We start from the raw sequence: 17,810 nt of genomic DNA, 5'->3' as shown, positions 1-17,810 counted from the left end.
GAATACTTTCGCAAGGCACTGTATATACTGTACTCGATACCATCTACTGCATCTTGCCTATGCCGCTCTGTACCATCACTCATTCATATATCCTTATGTACATATTCTTTATCCCCTTACACTGTGTATAAGACAGTAGTTTTGGAATTGTTAGTTAGATTACTTGTTGGTTATTACTGCATTGTCGGAACTAGAAGCACAAGCATTTCGCTACACTCGCATTAACATCTGCTAACCATGTGTATGTGACCATTAACATCTGCTAACCATGTGTATGTGACCATTAACATCTGCTAACCATGTGTATGTGACCATTAACATCTGCTAACCATGTGTATGTGACAAATACATTTTATTTTATTTTATTTGATGATGATCCTTCTTTAACCCACAGGAAGTCCCACCCAGACTACTTCAAAATGGTGAAAGTCGTAGTCGTAATTGGAATGCCCGGGCTAAAATATGCTTTTGGGCACCAGAGTCCTCTATACATGTTTATGGCACACAACTAAATACAGACGCAGAAGTACATTCTATTAATACAATGGCCAGTGGTGGAATGGTGTGTGTGTGTGTGTGTGTGTGTGTGTGTGTGTGTGTGTGTGTGTGTGTGTGTGTGTGTGTGTGTGTGTGTGTGTGTGTGTGTGTGTCAGGTAAAGGGTAGTGATGTGGTGAAGGTGGGTCATAGACAGGTTGTACTCTGCAGTGCTATGTAACCCTAACCCTATGTTGAATGTGTGTGTGTGTGTGTGTCAGGTAAATGGTAGTGATGTGGTGAAGGTGGGTCATAGACAGGTGGTGTCGCTGATCCGTCAGGGAGGAAGTCAGCTGCTGATGAAGGTTGTTTCAGTCACACGCAAACCTGAGTCCGACTTAGTCCGTAAGAAAGGTACGGGATAGTGTGTGTGTGTTTCTGTGTGATTTCTGTGATAAAGGTGAATGGATGGGTTTTGGTCATGCTGGGACTCATTTGATTGGCTGACATCCCCCAACAGCACCTCCTCCGCCTAAGAGAGCGCCCAGCACGTCGCTCACACTGCGCTCCAAATCTATGACTGCTGAACTGGAAGAGATAGGTAGGAGAGAGAGAAAGAGAGAGACACACACACACACACACACACACACACAGTGAGTGACCTGATCTGTACTTTCTCCTGTAAGCCTCTGCCAGGAGGAGACGAGGGGGTGAGTGTGTGTTGTGTTGGAATTGTATTGTGTTGTAGTGCTATGTAATGTTGTGTAGTAGTGCTATGTAATTCTGTGTTGTAGTGCTATGTAATACTGTGTTTTACTGTGTAGTGCTATGCAGTACTTTGTAGTGCAATGTAATGCTGTGTTGTAGTGCTATGTAATACTGTGTTTTACTGTGTAGTGCTATGTAGTACTGTGTTTTACTGTGTAGTGCTATGTAGTACTTTGTAGTGCTATGTAGTACTGTGTTTTACTGCGTAGTGCTATGTAGTACTATGTTGTAGTACTGTGTTGTAGTTATGTCAGGTACTGTGTTGTACTGTGTTATAGTGCTATGTGGTACTGTCTTGTAGTACTGTGTTGTATTGTTTTGTAGTTATGTGTGGCACTGTCTTGTAGTACTGTTGTAGTTATCTGTAGTGATATGCGGTACTGTGTTGTAGTGCTGTGTTGTAGTACTGTGTTGTAGAGCTATGTAGTACTGTGTAGTGCTAATTGGTCTTGTGTTGTAGTGCTGTGTGGTGGTGTACTGTGTTGTAGTACTGTGTTGTAGTGCTATGTAGTACTGTGTTGTAGTGCTATGTGGTACTGTGTTGTAGTACTATGTGGTACTGTGTTGTAGTACTGTGTTGTAGTACTGTGTTGTAGTGCTATGTAGTACTGTGTTGTAGTGCTATGTAGTACTGTGTTGTAGTACTGTGTTGTAGTACTGTGTTGTAGTGCTATGTGGCACTGTCTTGTAGTACTGTTGTAGTTATCTGTAGTGAAATGCGGTACTGTGTTGTAGTGCTATGTAGTACTGTGTAGTAGTTTTGTCTTGTACTGTGTTGCTGTGCTATGTAGTACTCTGTTATATTGTATTGTAGTGCTATGTGGTACTGTGTTGTTGTTGTTGTGTTGTAGTGCTATGTGGTACTGTGTTGTAGTACTGTGTTGTAGTGCTATGTGGTACTGTGTTGTAGTACTGTGTTGTAGTACTATGTGGTACTGTGTTGTAGTACTATGTGGTACTGTGTTGTAGTACTGTGTTGTACTGTGTTGTAGTGCTGTATTGTAGTACTGTGTTGTACTGTGTTGTAGTTATGTGTTGTAGTGCTATGTAGTACTGTGTTGTAGTTATGTGTGGTACTGTGTTGTAGTACTATGTGGTACTGTGTTGTAGTACTGTGTTGTAGTGCTATGTAGTACTGTGTTGTATTGCTATGTAGTACTGTGTTGTAGTACTGTGTTGTAGTCCTATGTGGTACTGTGTTGTAGTACTGTGTTGTAGTACTGTGTTGTAGAGCTATGTAGTACTGTGTAGTGCTAATTGGTCTTGTGTTGTAGTGCTGTGTGGTGTTGTACTGTGTTGTAGTACTGTGTTGTAGTGCTATGTAGTACTGTGTTGTAGTGCTATGTGGTACTGTGTTGTAGTACTATGTGGTACTGTGTTGTAGTACTGTGTTGTAGTACTGTGTTGTAGTGCTATGTAGTACTGTGTTGTAGTGCTATGTAGTACTGTGTTGTAGTACTGTGTTGTAGTACTGTGTTGTAGTGCTATGTGGTACTGTGTTGTAGTACTGTGTTGTAGTACTGTGTTGTAGAGCTATGTAGTACTGTGTAGTGCTAATTGGTACTGTGTTGTAGTACTGTGTTATAGTACTGTGTTGTAGTACTGTGTAGGTCTATGTAGTACTGTGTAGTGCTATGTACTTTGTTGTATTTCAGAAAAGCTGGACGAGATGTTGACTGGGTCCCAGGAGGCTATGATGAGAAAATGCCCCTTGGAGGCGGACTACAGAGCGGCCACCGTGAAGCAGCGGCCAACCAGCAGACGAATTACTCAACAAGAGATCAACGTAAGTCGGATGAGTCACTATTGATTCACTCAGTCACGATTTACTGCTGATTCACTCAGTCACGATTTACTGCTGATTCACTCAGTCACGATTTACTGCTGATTCACTCAGTCACGATTTACTGCTGATTCACTCAGTCACGATTTACTGCTGATTCACTCAGTCACGGTTTACTGCTGATTCTGCTGATTCACTCAGTCACGATTTACTGCTGATTCACTCAGTCACAATTTACTGCTGATTCACTTAGTAACGATTCACTGCTGATTCACTCAGTCACGATTTACTGCTGATTCACTCAGTCACGATTTACTGCTGATTCACTCAGTCACGATTTACTGCTGATTCACTCAGTCACGATTTACTGCTGATTCACTCAGTCACGATTTACTGCTGATTCACTCAGTCACGATTTACTGCTGATTCACTCAGTCATGATTCACTGCTGATTCACTCAGTAACGATTCACTGCTGATTCACTCAGTCACGATTTACTGCTGATTCACTCAGTCACGATTCACTACTGGTCCAGACAAATGCTGTTTCTTTAAAACGCATGTGATCCCAGGTATTCTCTCACTGTGTGTGTGGTGTGGGTGTGTGTGTGTGTGTGGTGTCTGTGTGTGTGTGTGTGTGGTGTGGTGTGGTGAGGTGTGGTGTGTGGTGTGTGGTAGTCTTTGTTTGAGCGGCAGGGCCTGCCTGTTCCTCCAGGGGTTTCCTTGGGTCTGGAGAAAGCCACCATGCAGCTGCCTCGTGGAATGTCTCGGACCAAGTCCTTCGGTGAGACAATTACATTACTCTAACTATTACCAGAATCCAGTGGTGAACCATGGCTATTGGACCTAGGCGCTCATGAAACAGGCCTGAGGCTGAGCCATGCTACGGGCCACTACTCACACATAGACAGCACCCGCTCAGATAATGTTACCAGCAACAACAACCAAACTGCTTACACAACCTATGGTAGAGAGGAAGAGGCGAAGCAAGAGGGTCCACTCCCGTCAAAATGTGTCCACGTGGGAATACAGAGATTCTGTTTAATAAGCAGACTGATAACCCCCCCACCCAAGGCTTATACCTTTAGAGGTTAAGGTTATATTCAGGTTATAATATCCCAGTCTCTCCCCTGCAGGTGCACCAGAGGATGACAGGATCTCTGCACTGATTGGAGAGCATCGGTTTCCAAGGAGCTCTTCGATGACTGATGGCTTCATACCTCCTCCTCCCCAGACTGCCCCCCCTCCTCCCCCCTCTCACTACTTCCTGGACTCTGGCCCGCCACCGGCCTTCTGCCCTCCACCTCCCCCGCAGCGAGCAGCCGATCAATCACACTCCAGCTTCAAGCCGGGGGCGGAACCTAGGCTGCACGAGGTCTGTGATTCGCCAACGTCTCGGAGCCATGCAGAGCGGCAGAGGAAAGCTCGCTCCATGATCATCCTGCAGGACTCACCTGTACCAGGCTATCTACCTGCAGAGTTTGCCCCCCTAGGCCGACCTTCTGGGGCTACAGTAGGGCTGGGCCTGTCCCGACCCAGCCCTGCTGCTTCTCCCAGCCCCCTCTCCAGAACCAGCCCTGCTGCCTCCCCCAGCCCCCTCTCCAGAACCAGCCCTGCCCCCAGCCCCCTCTCCAGAACCAGCCCTGCCCCCAGTCCCAGCATCCTCTCCAGAACCAGCCCTGCCCCCAGCCCTAACCCTCCAGGGGAGCGCAGCAGCAACAGGAGGCGTGGCCGACCAGTAGAGAACCCGTATGCCAACGTGGGTCAGCTGCCTGCCCCCCCCAGCAAGCCTCAGCGCCGCAAGTCTCCGCTCCTCAAACAGCTGCAGGTGGAGGAGGGGCCCAGCAGGGCAGAGCTATACCAGCAGCAGGTGCTCACTGAGCGTGCTCAGATACGGGTCACGCCCCCTCAGGGCCGTAGGTCCTCCTTCTTCCTGTCTGTGGAGGGAGGGGGTTCAGAGCCCCCTCCCATCCTACTGACCCAGTCCCACTCTGTAGATGACCTGGGGGAGCTGCCCCCCCCCATCCCCGTCCTCTCCCCCTCCTCCTCCCCCCACTCCACCTTTCTCCACCCACTGACAGGCAAGCCTCTGGACCCCTCCTCCCCCCTCGCCCTGGCCCTCGCTGCCCGCGAACGAGCTCTCACTGCACGCACACCCAGCCCTGAACCCAGAACCAAACACGCACACTCACCTAGCCCCGAGCCCAGGCCGAAACACGCACACTCACCCAGCCCCGAGCCCAGGCCCAAACGAACCCCTCCTCCCCTGACCAGCCCTGAGCTCCATCATAAACGTATCAACCCACCCATTTTCCTTGATGGACAGCTGGAGCGGCCAGTCGTAGAGCGGCCAGAGACAGAGGGCGGAGTCACATCTCCTGCTGTGCCCTCCCCCGAGCGTTGGCAGGCTATGCCCCTCCCTCCCATCAGTCAGGTGACCATCAATATAACCAATGAAAGCCAGCCGGCAGGACGGGGTCTGGGGGAAGAGCTGATTGAGGCGCTGCATGGACAATTACAGAGGAGGAGAAGTCTGACCGTTGGCAGCTCAGAGGAGGAGGGCGGGCCTTATACGGTAACCCAGGGCCAATCAGAGAGGAGGAAGAGTCTGGAGGGCGGGCCTTACACGGTGACCCTGCCCCCTGCACTGCTGTCATCCAGTGATGAGGAGACGAGGGAGGAGCTTCGTAAGATTGGTCTGGTGTCTCCTCCCCTGGTGTTTGCCACGCCCCCCTCCCCCACCCAGCCCCCCTCCTCCCTCAGCCTGTCACCACGGAGACCCCAGGCAGGTGAGGGAAGGGGAGGAGGGGAGTCAGCTCCAGACTCAGGGGTGGAGGAGGGAGACCCTCACATAGAGAACATCTTATCCCCCAGCAGCACCCCGGCCCCCAGCCTGCCCCCCACCCTGCCCTCCCCAGAACCCCCACAGCCTTTCACTGCCACCCCGAAAACCCTGCCCTCCACCACCTCAGACTCCCAGAGCCTGAAGCCCAGGCTGCGTTCTCCCCTGGGCCGTGGTCGCTCTGCTCTCAGGGATCCTCTACTGAAACAGTCTTCAGACAGCGATCTGCTTCCATCTGGCTGTGGACCTGGACGCCCACCACCCTACCTCTTCCAGGTAACCCTGACCCTGACCCACCCTACCTCTTCAGGTAACCCTAACCCACCCTACCTCTTTAGGTAACCCTGACCCTAACCCAACCTACCTCTTCCAGGTAACCCTGACTCTAACCCACCCTACCTCTTCCAGGTAACCCCGACCCTAACCCACCCTACCTCTTCCAGGTAACCCTGACCCTAACCCACCCTACCTCTTCCAGGTAACTGACCCCGACATTTCATTTTACATTTGAGTTATTTAGTAGACAGTCCAGAGTGACTTACAGTTAGTGCATTCATCTGAAGATATCTAGGTGGGACAACCACATACCACAGGCATAGAAAGAACATGTTTACTCAATACATTGGCTATCAGCAAAGTTAGCGAGAAGGAGTCAAGTGCAAGTATAAGGGGGGGGGGATTCGAGGTGAGTGGGATTATATAAAATACTCTTTGAAGAGGTAGGATTTCAGGGGCTTTCGGGAGATGGGCAGGGACTCTGCTGTCCTAGCTTCAGGGGGAAGCTGCTTCCACCATTGGGGTGCCAGGACAGAGAAGAGCTTGGACTGGGCTGAGCGGGAGATGCCCTCCTGTAAGGGTCGGATGGCCAAGAGACCTGAGGTGGCAGAAAGGAATGTTCGAGTTGGGGTGTAGGATTTTCACGTAGCCTGAACGTAGGGAGGGTCAGTTCCTCTTGCTGCTCTGTAGGCAAGCACCATGGTCTTGTAGTGGATGCGAGCTTTGACTGGAAGCCAGTGGAGGGTGCAGAGAACTTGGGAAGGTTGAAAACCAGGTGGGCTGCAGCGTTCTGGATAAGTTGCTGGGGTTTGATGGCACAAGCAGGGAGCCCAGACGAGAGAGAGAGTTGCAGTAGTCCAGACGAGAGATGACAAGTGCCTGGATTAGGAACTGCACAGCTTCCTGTGTGAGGTAGGGTCATACTCTACGGATGTTGTAAAGCATGAATCTGCAGGAGTGAGTCACTGCTTTGATCTTTGCAGATAACGACAGTGTGTTGTCCAGGGTCACGCCAAAGTTCTTTGCACTCTGGGAGGGTGACACTGTAGAGTTGTCACCCATGATGGCGAGGTCTTTGAGCGGGAAGGCAGCTCTGTTTTGTTGAGCTTGAGATGGAGGGCCGACATCCAAGCTGAGATATCTGCCAGGCACGCAGAGATGCGTGTTGCCACCTGGGTGTCAGAAGGGGGAAGGAGAAAAATAGTTAAGTGTCATCCTCATAGCAGTGATAGGACAGACCAATGAGAGGATATGACAGAGCTGAGTGACTTGCTTTATAGAGAGAAGAGGAGAGGGCCTAGAACCGAGCCCTGGGGGACACCAGTAGTGAGAGTACATTGTGCAAACACAGATCCTCTCCACAGCGACTAGGGCCCTTTTGAAGTCAGAGGGGGGAAGGTGGTCATGGAAGAGGGAAGTGAGGAATGGGAGAAGGTCTCCAGAGATGGTCTGGAGAAGGGAGGAGGGGATGGGGTTGAACAGGCAGGTTGTCAGGTGGCCAGACCTCACTAATCGCAGTATTTCATCTAGAGAAAGAGGAGAGAAAGGGGTCAAGGTGTAGAGTAGTTCTGTGTGAGTGGGACCAGAGAACTCTATAGGCTGAGTGAATGAGGAAGTGATGTCGTCAACCTTCTTTTCAAAGTGGTTGACAAAGTTGTCCGCATAGAGGGAGGAGGTAGAGGATTAAGGAGGGAGGATATGGAAAATAGTTTCCCAGGGTTAAAGGCAGACCTGGAGGGGTGTTGCAGTGAGATTAGTAGGCGAACAGAGACCTGGAGGGGTGTTGCAGTGAGATTAGTAGGCGAACAGAGACCTGGAGGGGTGTTGCAGTGAGATTAGTAGGCGATCAGAGACCTGGAGGGGCGTTGCAGTGAGATTAGTAGGCGATCAGAGACCTGGAGGGGCGTTGCAGTGAGATTATTAGGAGAACAGAGACCTGGAGGGGTGTTGCAGTGAGATTAGTAGGCGATCAGAGACCTGGAGGGGCGTTGCAGTGAGATTATTAGGAGAACAGTTACCTGGAGGGGTGTTGCAGTGAGATTAGTAGGCGAACAGAGACCTGGAGGGGTGTTGCAGTGATATTAGTAGGCGAACAGAGACCTGGAGGGGTGTTGCAGTGAGATTAGTAGGCGAACAGAGACCTGGAGGGGTGTTGCAGTGAGATTAGTAGGCGAACAGAGACCTGGAGGGGTGTTGCAGTGAGATTAGTAGGCGAACAGAGACCTGGAGGGGTGTTGCAGTGAGATTAGTAGGCGAACAGAGACCTGGAGGGGTGTTGCAGTGAGATTAGTAGGCGAACAGAGACCTGGAGGGGTGTTGCAGTGAGATTAGTAGGCGGACAGAGACCTGGAGGGGTGTTGCAGTGAGATTAGTAGGCGAACAGAGACCTGGAGGGGTGTTGCAGTGAGATTAGTAGGCGAACAGAGACCTGGAGGGGTGTTGCAGTGAGATTAGTAGGCGAACAGAGACCTGGAGGGGTGTTGCAGTGAGATTAGTAGGCGAACAGAGACCTGGAGGGGTGTTGCAGTGAGATTAGTAGGCGAACAGAGACCTGGAGGGGTGTTGCAGTGAGATTAGTAGGCGAACAGAGACCTGGAGGGGTGTTGCAGTGAGATTAGTAGGTGAACAGAGACCTGGAGGGGTGTTGCAGTGAGATTAGTAGGCGAACAGAGACCTGGAGGGGTGTTGCAGTGAGATTAGTAGGCGGACAGAGACCTGGAGGGGTGTTGCAGTGAGATTAGTAGGCGAACAGAGACCTGGAGGGGTGTTGCAGTGAGATTAGTAGGCGAACAGAGACCTGGAGGGGTGTTGCAGTGAGATTAGTAGGCGAACAGAGACCTGGAGGGGTGTTGCAGTGAGATTAGTAGGCGAACAGAGACCTGGAGGGGTGTTGCAATGAGATTAGTAGGCGGACAGAGACCTGGAGGGGTGTTGCAGTGAGATTAGTAGGCGAACAGAGACCTGGAGGGGTGTTGCAGTGAGATTAGTAGGCGAACAGAGACCTGGAGGGGTGTTGCAGTGAGATTAGTAGGCGAACAGAGACCTGGAGGGGTGTTGCAGTGAGATTAGTAGGAGAACAGCCTCTAGTAAAGATGAGGTCAAGTGTATTGCCTGCCTTGTGGGAGTGGGAGGGGACTGTGAAAGTGGGAGGTGACTGGGAAAGTGGGAGGGGACTGGGAAAGTGGGAGGGGACTGGGAAACGGTGAGGTCAAAAGAGGCAAGGAGGGGAAAGAAAGAGTTGGATAGAAATTCATCGAAGGCAGTCAGAGAGAGGTTGATGTTTCCAAAACGAAGAGCAGTGAGCCATCGTCAGGAAATGAGCTTATCAATGTTCCAGGCTCATTGAGGAACTTTCCAAGGGCACCTGGTGGATGATAGATGACAATAATGTTAAGCTTGAGTGGACAGGAGACAGTGACAACATGGAATTTAAATGAGGAGATGGACAGGTGAGAGACGGAGAAAAGAGAATCTTCAGGTATGAGAAATGAGTAGCCCTGTTCCACCATGGCGACGACCAGACCCTGACACCTCTCTTCCAGGTAACCCTGACCCACATCGATACCTCTTCCAGGTAACCCTGACCCACATTGATACCTCTTCCAGGTAACCCTGACCCACATCGATACCTCTTCCAGGTAACCCTGACCCACATCGATACCTCTTCCAGGTAACCCTGACCCACATCGATACCTCTTCCAGGTAACCCTGACCCAAACCCACATCGATACCTCTTCCAGGTAACCCTGACCCAAACCCACATCGATACCACGTCCAGGTAACCCTGACCCAAACCCACATCGATACCTCTTCCAGGTAACCCTGACCCAAACCCACATCGATACCACTTCCAGGTAACCCTGACCCATTCCCACATCGATACCTCTTCCAGGTAACCCTGACCCAAACCCACATCGATACCTCTTCCAGGTAACCCTGACCCAAACCCACATCGATACCTCTTCCAGGTAACCCTGACCCATTCCCACATAGATACCTCTTCCAGGTAACCCTGACCCAATCCCACATCGATACCTCTTCCAGGTAACCCTGACCCAAACCCACATCGATACCTCTTCCAGGTAACTGTAGTAACTTGACAAGGAATGCCCACACGCAATTCAATATTACTTTCCTTTACTTTGAACCTAATAAATTAAAGGTGTACAGCCATGTAGAAACGGTACAAACACAGGAAACCGATACAGCCCACTCATCCTGTGGTAGAGTCACATTGAACAGGTACAACTCTGGGTGATGACATCATCAAAGGGGAAAGGTCAAGGCCAATAATAACCATGAACACATGAATAGTAATCATACTATACTGCAGTACAATAACATACTATACTAACATACTACTAACATACTATACTAAGTACAATAACATATTGAATGGCATTATTGATATAGTGTCCACACTATGACAGTAACCCTACTAAACCATATAGATGGATTCAGGGCTCTTGTGCCAGAAAGCCTGTTTTAATATGTGCAGCGTCATTGAGGGCTTCACCATGTTTAAGTATTTTGTACTTATTAGGTTCAAAGTCAAGGAAAGTAATATTGAATTGCGTGTGGGCATTCCTTGTCAAGTTACTACATCTTTTTGGTGAAGGATAACACTTGATCAGCATGTACAGGGCGATGTGCTAGCTAGCTAAGAAACAGTGGAGGTAGTCAGTTGAGCTAACGTAGGCTAATGTGATTAGCATGAGGTTGTAAGTAACAAGAACATTTCCCAGGACATAGACATATCTGATATTGGCAGAAAGCTTAAATTCTTGTTAATCTAGGGTGTCCAATGTACAGTAGCTATTACAGAGAAAGAATACCATGCTATTGTTTGAGGAGAGTGCACAGTTTGGAGCATGAAAAGTTATTAATAAACAAATTAGGCACATTTGGGCAGTCTTGATACAAAACTTTGAACAGAAATGCAATGGTTCATTGGATCAGGTGAACTTTGCACATACACATGCTGCTATCTAGTGGCCAATATCTAAATTGCATCTGGGCTGTAATAATACATTATGGCCTTTCTCTGGCATTTCAAAGATGTTGGTACAAAAAATATATAAAAAAGGGTTGGTTTTTTCTTTGTATTATCTTTTGTGTTATATTCTCCTACATTCCTTTCACATTTCCACAATCTTCAAAGTGTTTCCTTTCAAATGGTACCAAGAAAATTCATATCCTTGCTTCGGGGCCTGAGCTACAGGCATTTAGATTTTGGTATGTCATTTTCGGCCAAACAGTTTTTTAAAGGGGCCGATCCTTATAAATGAGCGACGGAGAGCAGGCACCGCTGGAGAGAAACGCTGACGGTGACAATCAGCAGCATGTGGAAATTGCTAACGAGGATCAAGGACAAGTTGGCTTAATAATGGCAATGTTTGGGACTATCACTGAGGTTGTGGAAGAGAATGAGGACTGGATGGAATTTGTGGAATGGTTGGGACACTTTTTCTTGGCAAATGGAATTACAGATGAGGCTAAACAGCGCTTTATTCTCTTGTGTGTGTGTGGGACTAAAACCTACAAGCTAATGAGGAATTTGGCTACACCACGGACACCGGGAGTTGCTCTTGTTCAGACTCACCACAATCCAATGCCTTCAGTGATTCAAATTCAACTGCCATTTTCAGAAAACAGGTCAATCTGTTGCTGAATTACGTGAGCTCTGTGAACACTGAGTTTGGGGCTATGTTAGAGGACATGCTCCGTGATAGATTAGCCTGTGGCATTAATGAGGACAGCATACGGCGCCGTTTGCTGGGTGAAGCCACACCGACTTTCAATCTCAAGGGATGGAGATGGCCACCAGTAATGTCAAAAATATTCAAAAGGCCAACAGTGTAAGTTGTGCAGGTGACAAAAGAGGCAGCAGGAAAAAGGGGAAAAGCAGTGGAATGTTTTAAACAACTGTAAGTTCAATGAGTCTGTCTGCCACAATTGCAACAAAAAGAGACATTTAGCTAAAACATGCAGGCGTCCTAGGAGCAAGCCAGAGGGTGGACAGACTGGGCAGGACAAGTTCACAGCAATGAAGCCAGAGTCAGCAGCACGCCACCTAGATTCCACACTTCAAGATTGCTTCGATCACGTGGACCGGGATATGTTACGGATAGCATCGGACATTAACATTGATGTATACGGTGATTCGGTGAGCGAGTTTATTAACAAGTGCATCGCAAGGCAACCGGAAACATGACCGAATACAAACACTGTAGCTATTCCCTCCGCAAGGCAATCAAACAAGCTAAGCATCAGTATAGAGACAAAATAGAGCCGCAGTTCAATGGCTCAGACACGAGACGTATGTGGCAGGGTCTACAGTCAATCACGGACTACAAAAAGAAAACCAGCCCCATCGCGAACCACAATGTCCTGCTCCCAGGCAAACTAAACACCTTCTTTGCTCGCTTTGAGGACAATACAGTGCCACTGACACGGCCCGCTTCCAAAACTTCCGTGCTCTCCTTCACTGCAGCCAATGTGAGTAAAACGTTTAAACGTGTCAACCCTCGCAAGGCTGCCGGCCCAGATGGCATCCCTTGCCGCGTCCTCAGAGCATGTGTTTACGGACATATTCAATCAATCCCTATCCCAGTCTGCTGTTCCCACATGCTTCAAGAGGGCCACCATTGTTCCTGTTCCCAAGAAAGCTAAGGTAACTGAGCTATACGACTATCGCCCCCGTATCACTCACTTCCGTCATCATGAAGTGCTTTGAGAGACTAGTCAAGGATCATATCACCTCCACCCTACATGACACCCGAGACCCACTCCAATTTGCTTACCGCCCCAATAGGTCCACAGACAATGCAATCGCAACCACACTGTATGGGAATACCCATTGATTACAGCTCAGCATTTAATACCATAGAACCCTCCAAACGTGTCATTAAGCTCGAGACCCTGGGTCTCGACTCTGCCCTGTACAACTGGGTCCTGGACTTTCTGACGGGTCGCCCCCAGGTGGTGAGGGTAGGAAACAACATATCCACCCTGCTGACAGGGAGGAGGTGAGGGTCCTCGGAGTGTGGTGTCAGGAAAATAACCTCACACTCAACGTCAACAAAACAAAGGAGATGATCGTGGACTTCAGGATACAGCAGAGGGATCACCCCCCGATCCACATCGACGGGACAGTAGTGGAATGTTTTAAGTTCCTCAGCTGCTCCAAAACGACTGTAAATGGAAATGCTCAAGAGAAAGCTTTCAAAGAAGTGAAAGCACTACTACAATCACCAAACTGCTTGTTCATTTTGATCAAGACAAAGAGATCATTCTGTCATGTGACGCCTCGCCCTATGGCGTCGGGGCAGTACTCTGTCATCAGATGGAGGAGAAACCCATTGGATTCGCATCACACACGCTGACGAGTTCTGAGAAGAGTTATTCACAGTTAGACAAGGAAGGTCTGGCCATAGTTTTGGCTGTGAAACGCTTTCATCAGTACCTCTACTGTCGTCATTTCACCATATGCACTGACCAGCAACCACTGATGAGCCTGTTCAGTGAATCAAGATGCATTTCTCCAATGGCTTCAGCAAGGATACAGCACTGGGCCCTCACACAGTCAGCTTACCTGTACATTATAGTGTACACAGAAGGGAAGGACAATGCAAACGCAGACACACTCAGCCGTCTCCCGCTACCAGAGATGCCTGCCACAACTGTGGTGCCTCTCGAGACAATTTTCCTAATGGAAAGATTGTTAAACTCACATGTGAATGCCAAATAGATCAAACAGTGGACAGACCGGGATCCTATCCTGGCCCAAGTGAAAAGATTCCTTATGCAGGGTTGGCCTCCCGTCATAGAGGATGAGGGACTGAGACCTTACGCAAAGTGCAAAACTGAGCTGAGTGTGCAGGATGGCTGCATACTCTGGTGGTCCAGAGTGATTGTTCCGGCCACTGTTCTGGACTTAGGCACTGTGAAGAGACCTCTGGTGGCATCAGATTCCTGACATGGAATATAGGTCCATGTTGTCATGTCTCTATGTAGGACTATGCCCCTCCCATAGTCTGTTCTGGACTTAGGGACTGTGAAGAGACCTCTGGTGGCATCAGATACCTGACATGGAATATAGGTCCAATTTGTCATGTCTCTATGTAGGACTATGCCCCTCCCATAGTCTGTTCTGGACTTAGGGACTGTGAAGAGACCTCTGCTGGCATCAGATACCTGACATGGAATATAGGTCCATGTAGTCATGGCTCTATTTAGGACTATGACCCTCCCATAGTCTGTTCTGGTCTTAGGGACTGTGAAGAGACCTCTGCTGGCATCAGATACCTGATGTGGAATATAGTTCCATGTAGTCATGGCTCTATGTAGGACTATGCCCCTCCCATAGTCTGTTCTGGACTTAGGGACTGTGAAGAGACCTCTGGTGGCATGTCTTGTAGGGTATGAATGGGTGTCCGAGCTGTGCGCTAGTAGTTTAAACAGACAGCTCAGTGCATTCAGAATGTCAATACTTCTTACAAAACAAATATTGATGAAGTCAATCTGTCCCCTACTTTGAGCCAGGAGAGATTGACATGCTAGGATGTTAGCTCTCTGTGTTCATTTAAGAGCCAGCCGTGCTGCCCTGTTCTGAGCCAATAGTAATTTCCGAGGTTTCTCGGATCTCGAACACCTGAACGCATGACTGAACAGTAGTCCAGGTGCAAGAAAACAAGATTTAGTTGTGGTTAAGGGTTTAGTGAATAATTTATCTCAAATACAATACTTTTAGTTTTTGAAATATTTAGAGCTAACTTATTTCTTGCCAACTTTTCTGAAACACCCTGTAGCTCTTTAAGTGTTGCAGTACTGTAAGCCAGTGAGTGGCATGTCATTAGTAAGATTGGCATAGCGGTCTAAGGCACTGCAGCTCAGTGCAAAAGGCGTCATTTCAGACACCCTGGTTCGAATCCAGGCTGTATCACAACCGGCCGTGATTGGGAGTCCCGTAGGGCGGCGCACAATTGGCCCAGCATTGTCCGCATTTGGCTGGTGTAGGCCATCATTATAAATAAGAATTTGTTCTCAACTGACTTGCCTAGTTAAATAAAGGTTAAAAAATTAAATAGAAAAAAGTAAGGGCCTAGACAGCTGCCCTGGGGAATTCCTGATTCTACCTGGATAATGTTGGAGAGGCTTCCATTAAAGAACACCCTCTGTGTTCTGTTTTACAGGTAACTATTTATCTATCTATTTATAGCACATACGTTTTTCCAGCAGCAGACTATAATTGGGGCGGCAGCGTTGGACTAGTAACTAAAAGGTTGCAAGTTCAAATCCCCAAGCACAACATACATATCTGTCGTTCTGAACCCTGAACAAATCATACATGATTACTGCATACAATAGCTGTAGGATCAGCAGAGACATTCAGGGCAGTAAGAGGGACATATAAGGGTATAATGTACATTTGCTGCAGCATTACGACAACTCAGCGACACAATGGTAGGGATTAAATGAACTGGGCTTGGGTCATTGATATGCCCTAACCCCATTTCCTACTGTATTATCCAGTAATATACTCCTTTAATGTGGTGCATTGCTACTACTTTTTGGTGTTCATGGATTTCAGTCGCATGACTTTGCTCTTTCTTTCCAGTTGTTGTTGATATTGGTTTGTTGATTGTTGTGTGTTACAGAGGAGATCTAAACTTTGGGGGGAGGTGTCCGAGTCTCGACCCAGGCAGAGTAGCCCTGAGGAGGGCAGGCCAACTGCCGTGGGGGGTGGTGGGCTGGAGCTGGCCTCACGTCTCCAGTTACTCAGTAAAGACTCCCACTCACTCGGAGAGGAGCCTGCAGGACTGCTGGACCCTGGACACAGGTCCCCTGTGGGCGGAGCAAGGTAACCTCACTGCATTAATATATTCCACGAGGTAACAGCACAGTGAGCGTGTATTTCTCTGTGTTCTAGGTAACAGCACAGTGAGCATGTGGTTTCTCTGTGTCATAGGTCATTTCACAGCTAGCATGTGGTTTCTCTGTGTTCTCGGTAACAGCACAGTGAGCATGTATTTCTCTGTGTTCTAGGTAACAGGACAGTGAGCATGTATTTCTGTGTTCTAGGTAACAACAGAGTTAGCATGTATTTCTGTGTTCTAGGTAACAATAGAGTTAGCATGTATTTCTGTGTTCTAGGTAACAACAGAGTTAGCATGTATTTCTGTGTTCTAGATAACAACATAGTTAGCATGTATTTCTCTGTGTTCTAGGTAACAACAGAGTTAGCATGTATTTCTGTGTTCTAGGTAACAATCGAGTTAGCATGTATTTCTGTGTTCTAGGTAACAACAGAGTTAGCATGTATTTCTCTGTGTTCTTGCAGATGTCGCCAAGACAATGGAGAGAGTAAAGCGTAGGTTTTAGATTGCTGGGTAAACACCGCCTCTTGCTATCTACATAATAAACTAACATGAACTAACTCTCTATTCGCTACACCAGTAGCCTAATGAAAACTCTTTCCTCTCTAAAGTAGTGTTCTAAAGACAACTGTCTCTTTTACTGGTGCCATAATGATAACTGTCTCTTTAACTAGTGCCCTAATGATAACTGTCTCTTTATCTAGTGCCCTAATGATAACTGTCTCTTTAACTAGTGCCCTAATGATAACTGTCTCTTTAACTAGTGCCCTAATGATAACTGTCTCTTTATCTAGTGCCCTAATGATAACTGTCTCTTTAACTAGTGCCCTAATGATAACTGTCTCTTTAACTAGTGCCCTAATGATAACCGTCTCTTTAACTAGTGCCCTAATGATAACTGTCTCTTTAACTAGTGCCCTAATGATAACTGTCTCTTTATCTAGTGCCCTAATGATAACCGTCTCTTTAACTAGTGCCCTAATGATAACTGTCTCTTTAACTAGTGCCCTAATGATAACTGTCTCTTTAACTAGTGCCCTAATGATAACTGTCTCTTTATCTAGTGCCCTAATGATAACTGTCTCTTTAACTAGTGCCCTAATGATAACTGTCTCTTTAACTAGTGCCCTAATGATAACTGTCTCTTTAACTAGTGCCCTAATGATAACTGTCTCTTTAACTAGTGCCCTAATGATAACTGTCTCTTTAACTAGTGCCCTAATGATAACTGTCTCTTAACTAGTGCCCTAATGATATCTGTCTCTTTAACTAGTGCCCTAATGATATCTGTCTCTTTAACTAGTGCCCTAATGATATCTGTCTCTTTAACTAGTGCCCTAATGACAACTGTCTCTTTAACTAGTGCCCTAATGATAACTGTCTCTTTAACTAGTGCCCTAATGATATCTGTCTCTTTAACTAGTGCCCTAATGATATCTGTCTCTTTAACTAGTGCCCTAATGATAACTGTCTCTCTAGACTAGTGCCCTAATGATAATCTATCTCTAACTAGTGCCCTAATGATAACTGTCTCTCTAGACTAGTGCCCTAATGATAATCTATCTCTAACTAGTGCCCTAATGATAGCTGTCTCTCTAGACTAGTGCCCTAATGATAACCTCTCTCTAGACTAGTGCCCTAATGATAACCTTTCTAGACTAGTGATCTAATGATAACTGTCTCTCTAGACTAGTGCCCTAATGATAACTGTCTCTCTAGACTAGTGCTCTAATGATAACTGTCTCTCTAGACTAGTGCTCTAATGATAACTGTCTCTCTAGACTAGTGC

The 17,810-nt window shown here is 47.6% G+C and overlaps 1 protein-coding gene across 1 annotated transcript in view; it reads left to right on the top strand.

Annotated features, from left to right (window-relative positions):
* Positions 1-16,765, top strand: part of LOC109884624 (SH3 and multiple ankyrin repeat domains protein 3) — a 73,738-nt gene extending 56,973 nt beyond the window's left edge. The window contains exons 17-24 of the mRNA XM_031816239.1: positions 757-889; positions 996-1,076; positions 1,162-1,185; positions 2,899-3,029; positions 3,704-3,809; positions 4,162-6,143; positions 15,803-16,005; positions 16,486-16,765. Coding sequence (XP_031672099.1) covers positions 757-889; positions 996-1,076; positions 1,162-1,185; positions 2,899-3,029; positions 3,704-3,809; positions 4,162-6,143; positions 15,803-16,005; positions 16,486-16,519 — 2,694 coding nt within the window. The 3' untranslated portion in view covers positions 16,520-16,765. The remainder of the gene's footprint in view (positions 1-756; positions 890-995; positions 1,077-1,161; positions 1,186-2,898; positions 3,030-3,703; positions 3,810-4,161; positions 6,144-15,802; positions 16,006-16,485) is intronic.
* Positions 16,766-17,810: the final 1,045 nt, after the last annotated feature.

This window comes from Oncorhynchus kisutch, unplaced genomic scaffold (genome assembly GCF_002021735.2).
Source record: "Oncorhynchus kisutch isolate 150728-3 unplaced genomic scaffold, Okis_V2 scaffold767, whole genome shotgun sequence".
Lineage (NCBI taxonomy): Eukaryota > Metazoa > Chordata > Actinopteri > Salmoniformes > Salmonidae > Oncorhynchus > Oncorhynchus kisutch.
The sequence above is the reverse complement of the archived record's forward strand: the minus strand, read 5'-3'. Positions and strand labels throughout refer to the sequence as shown.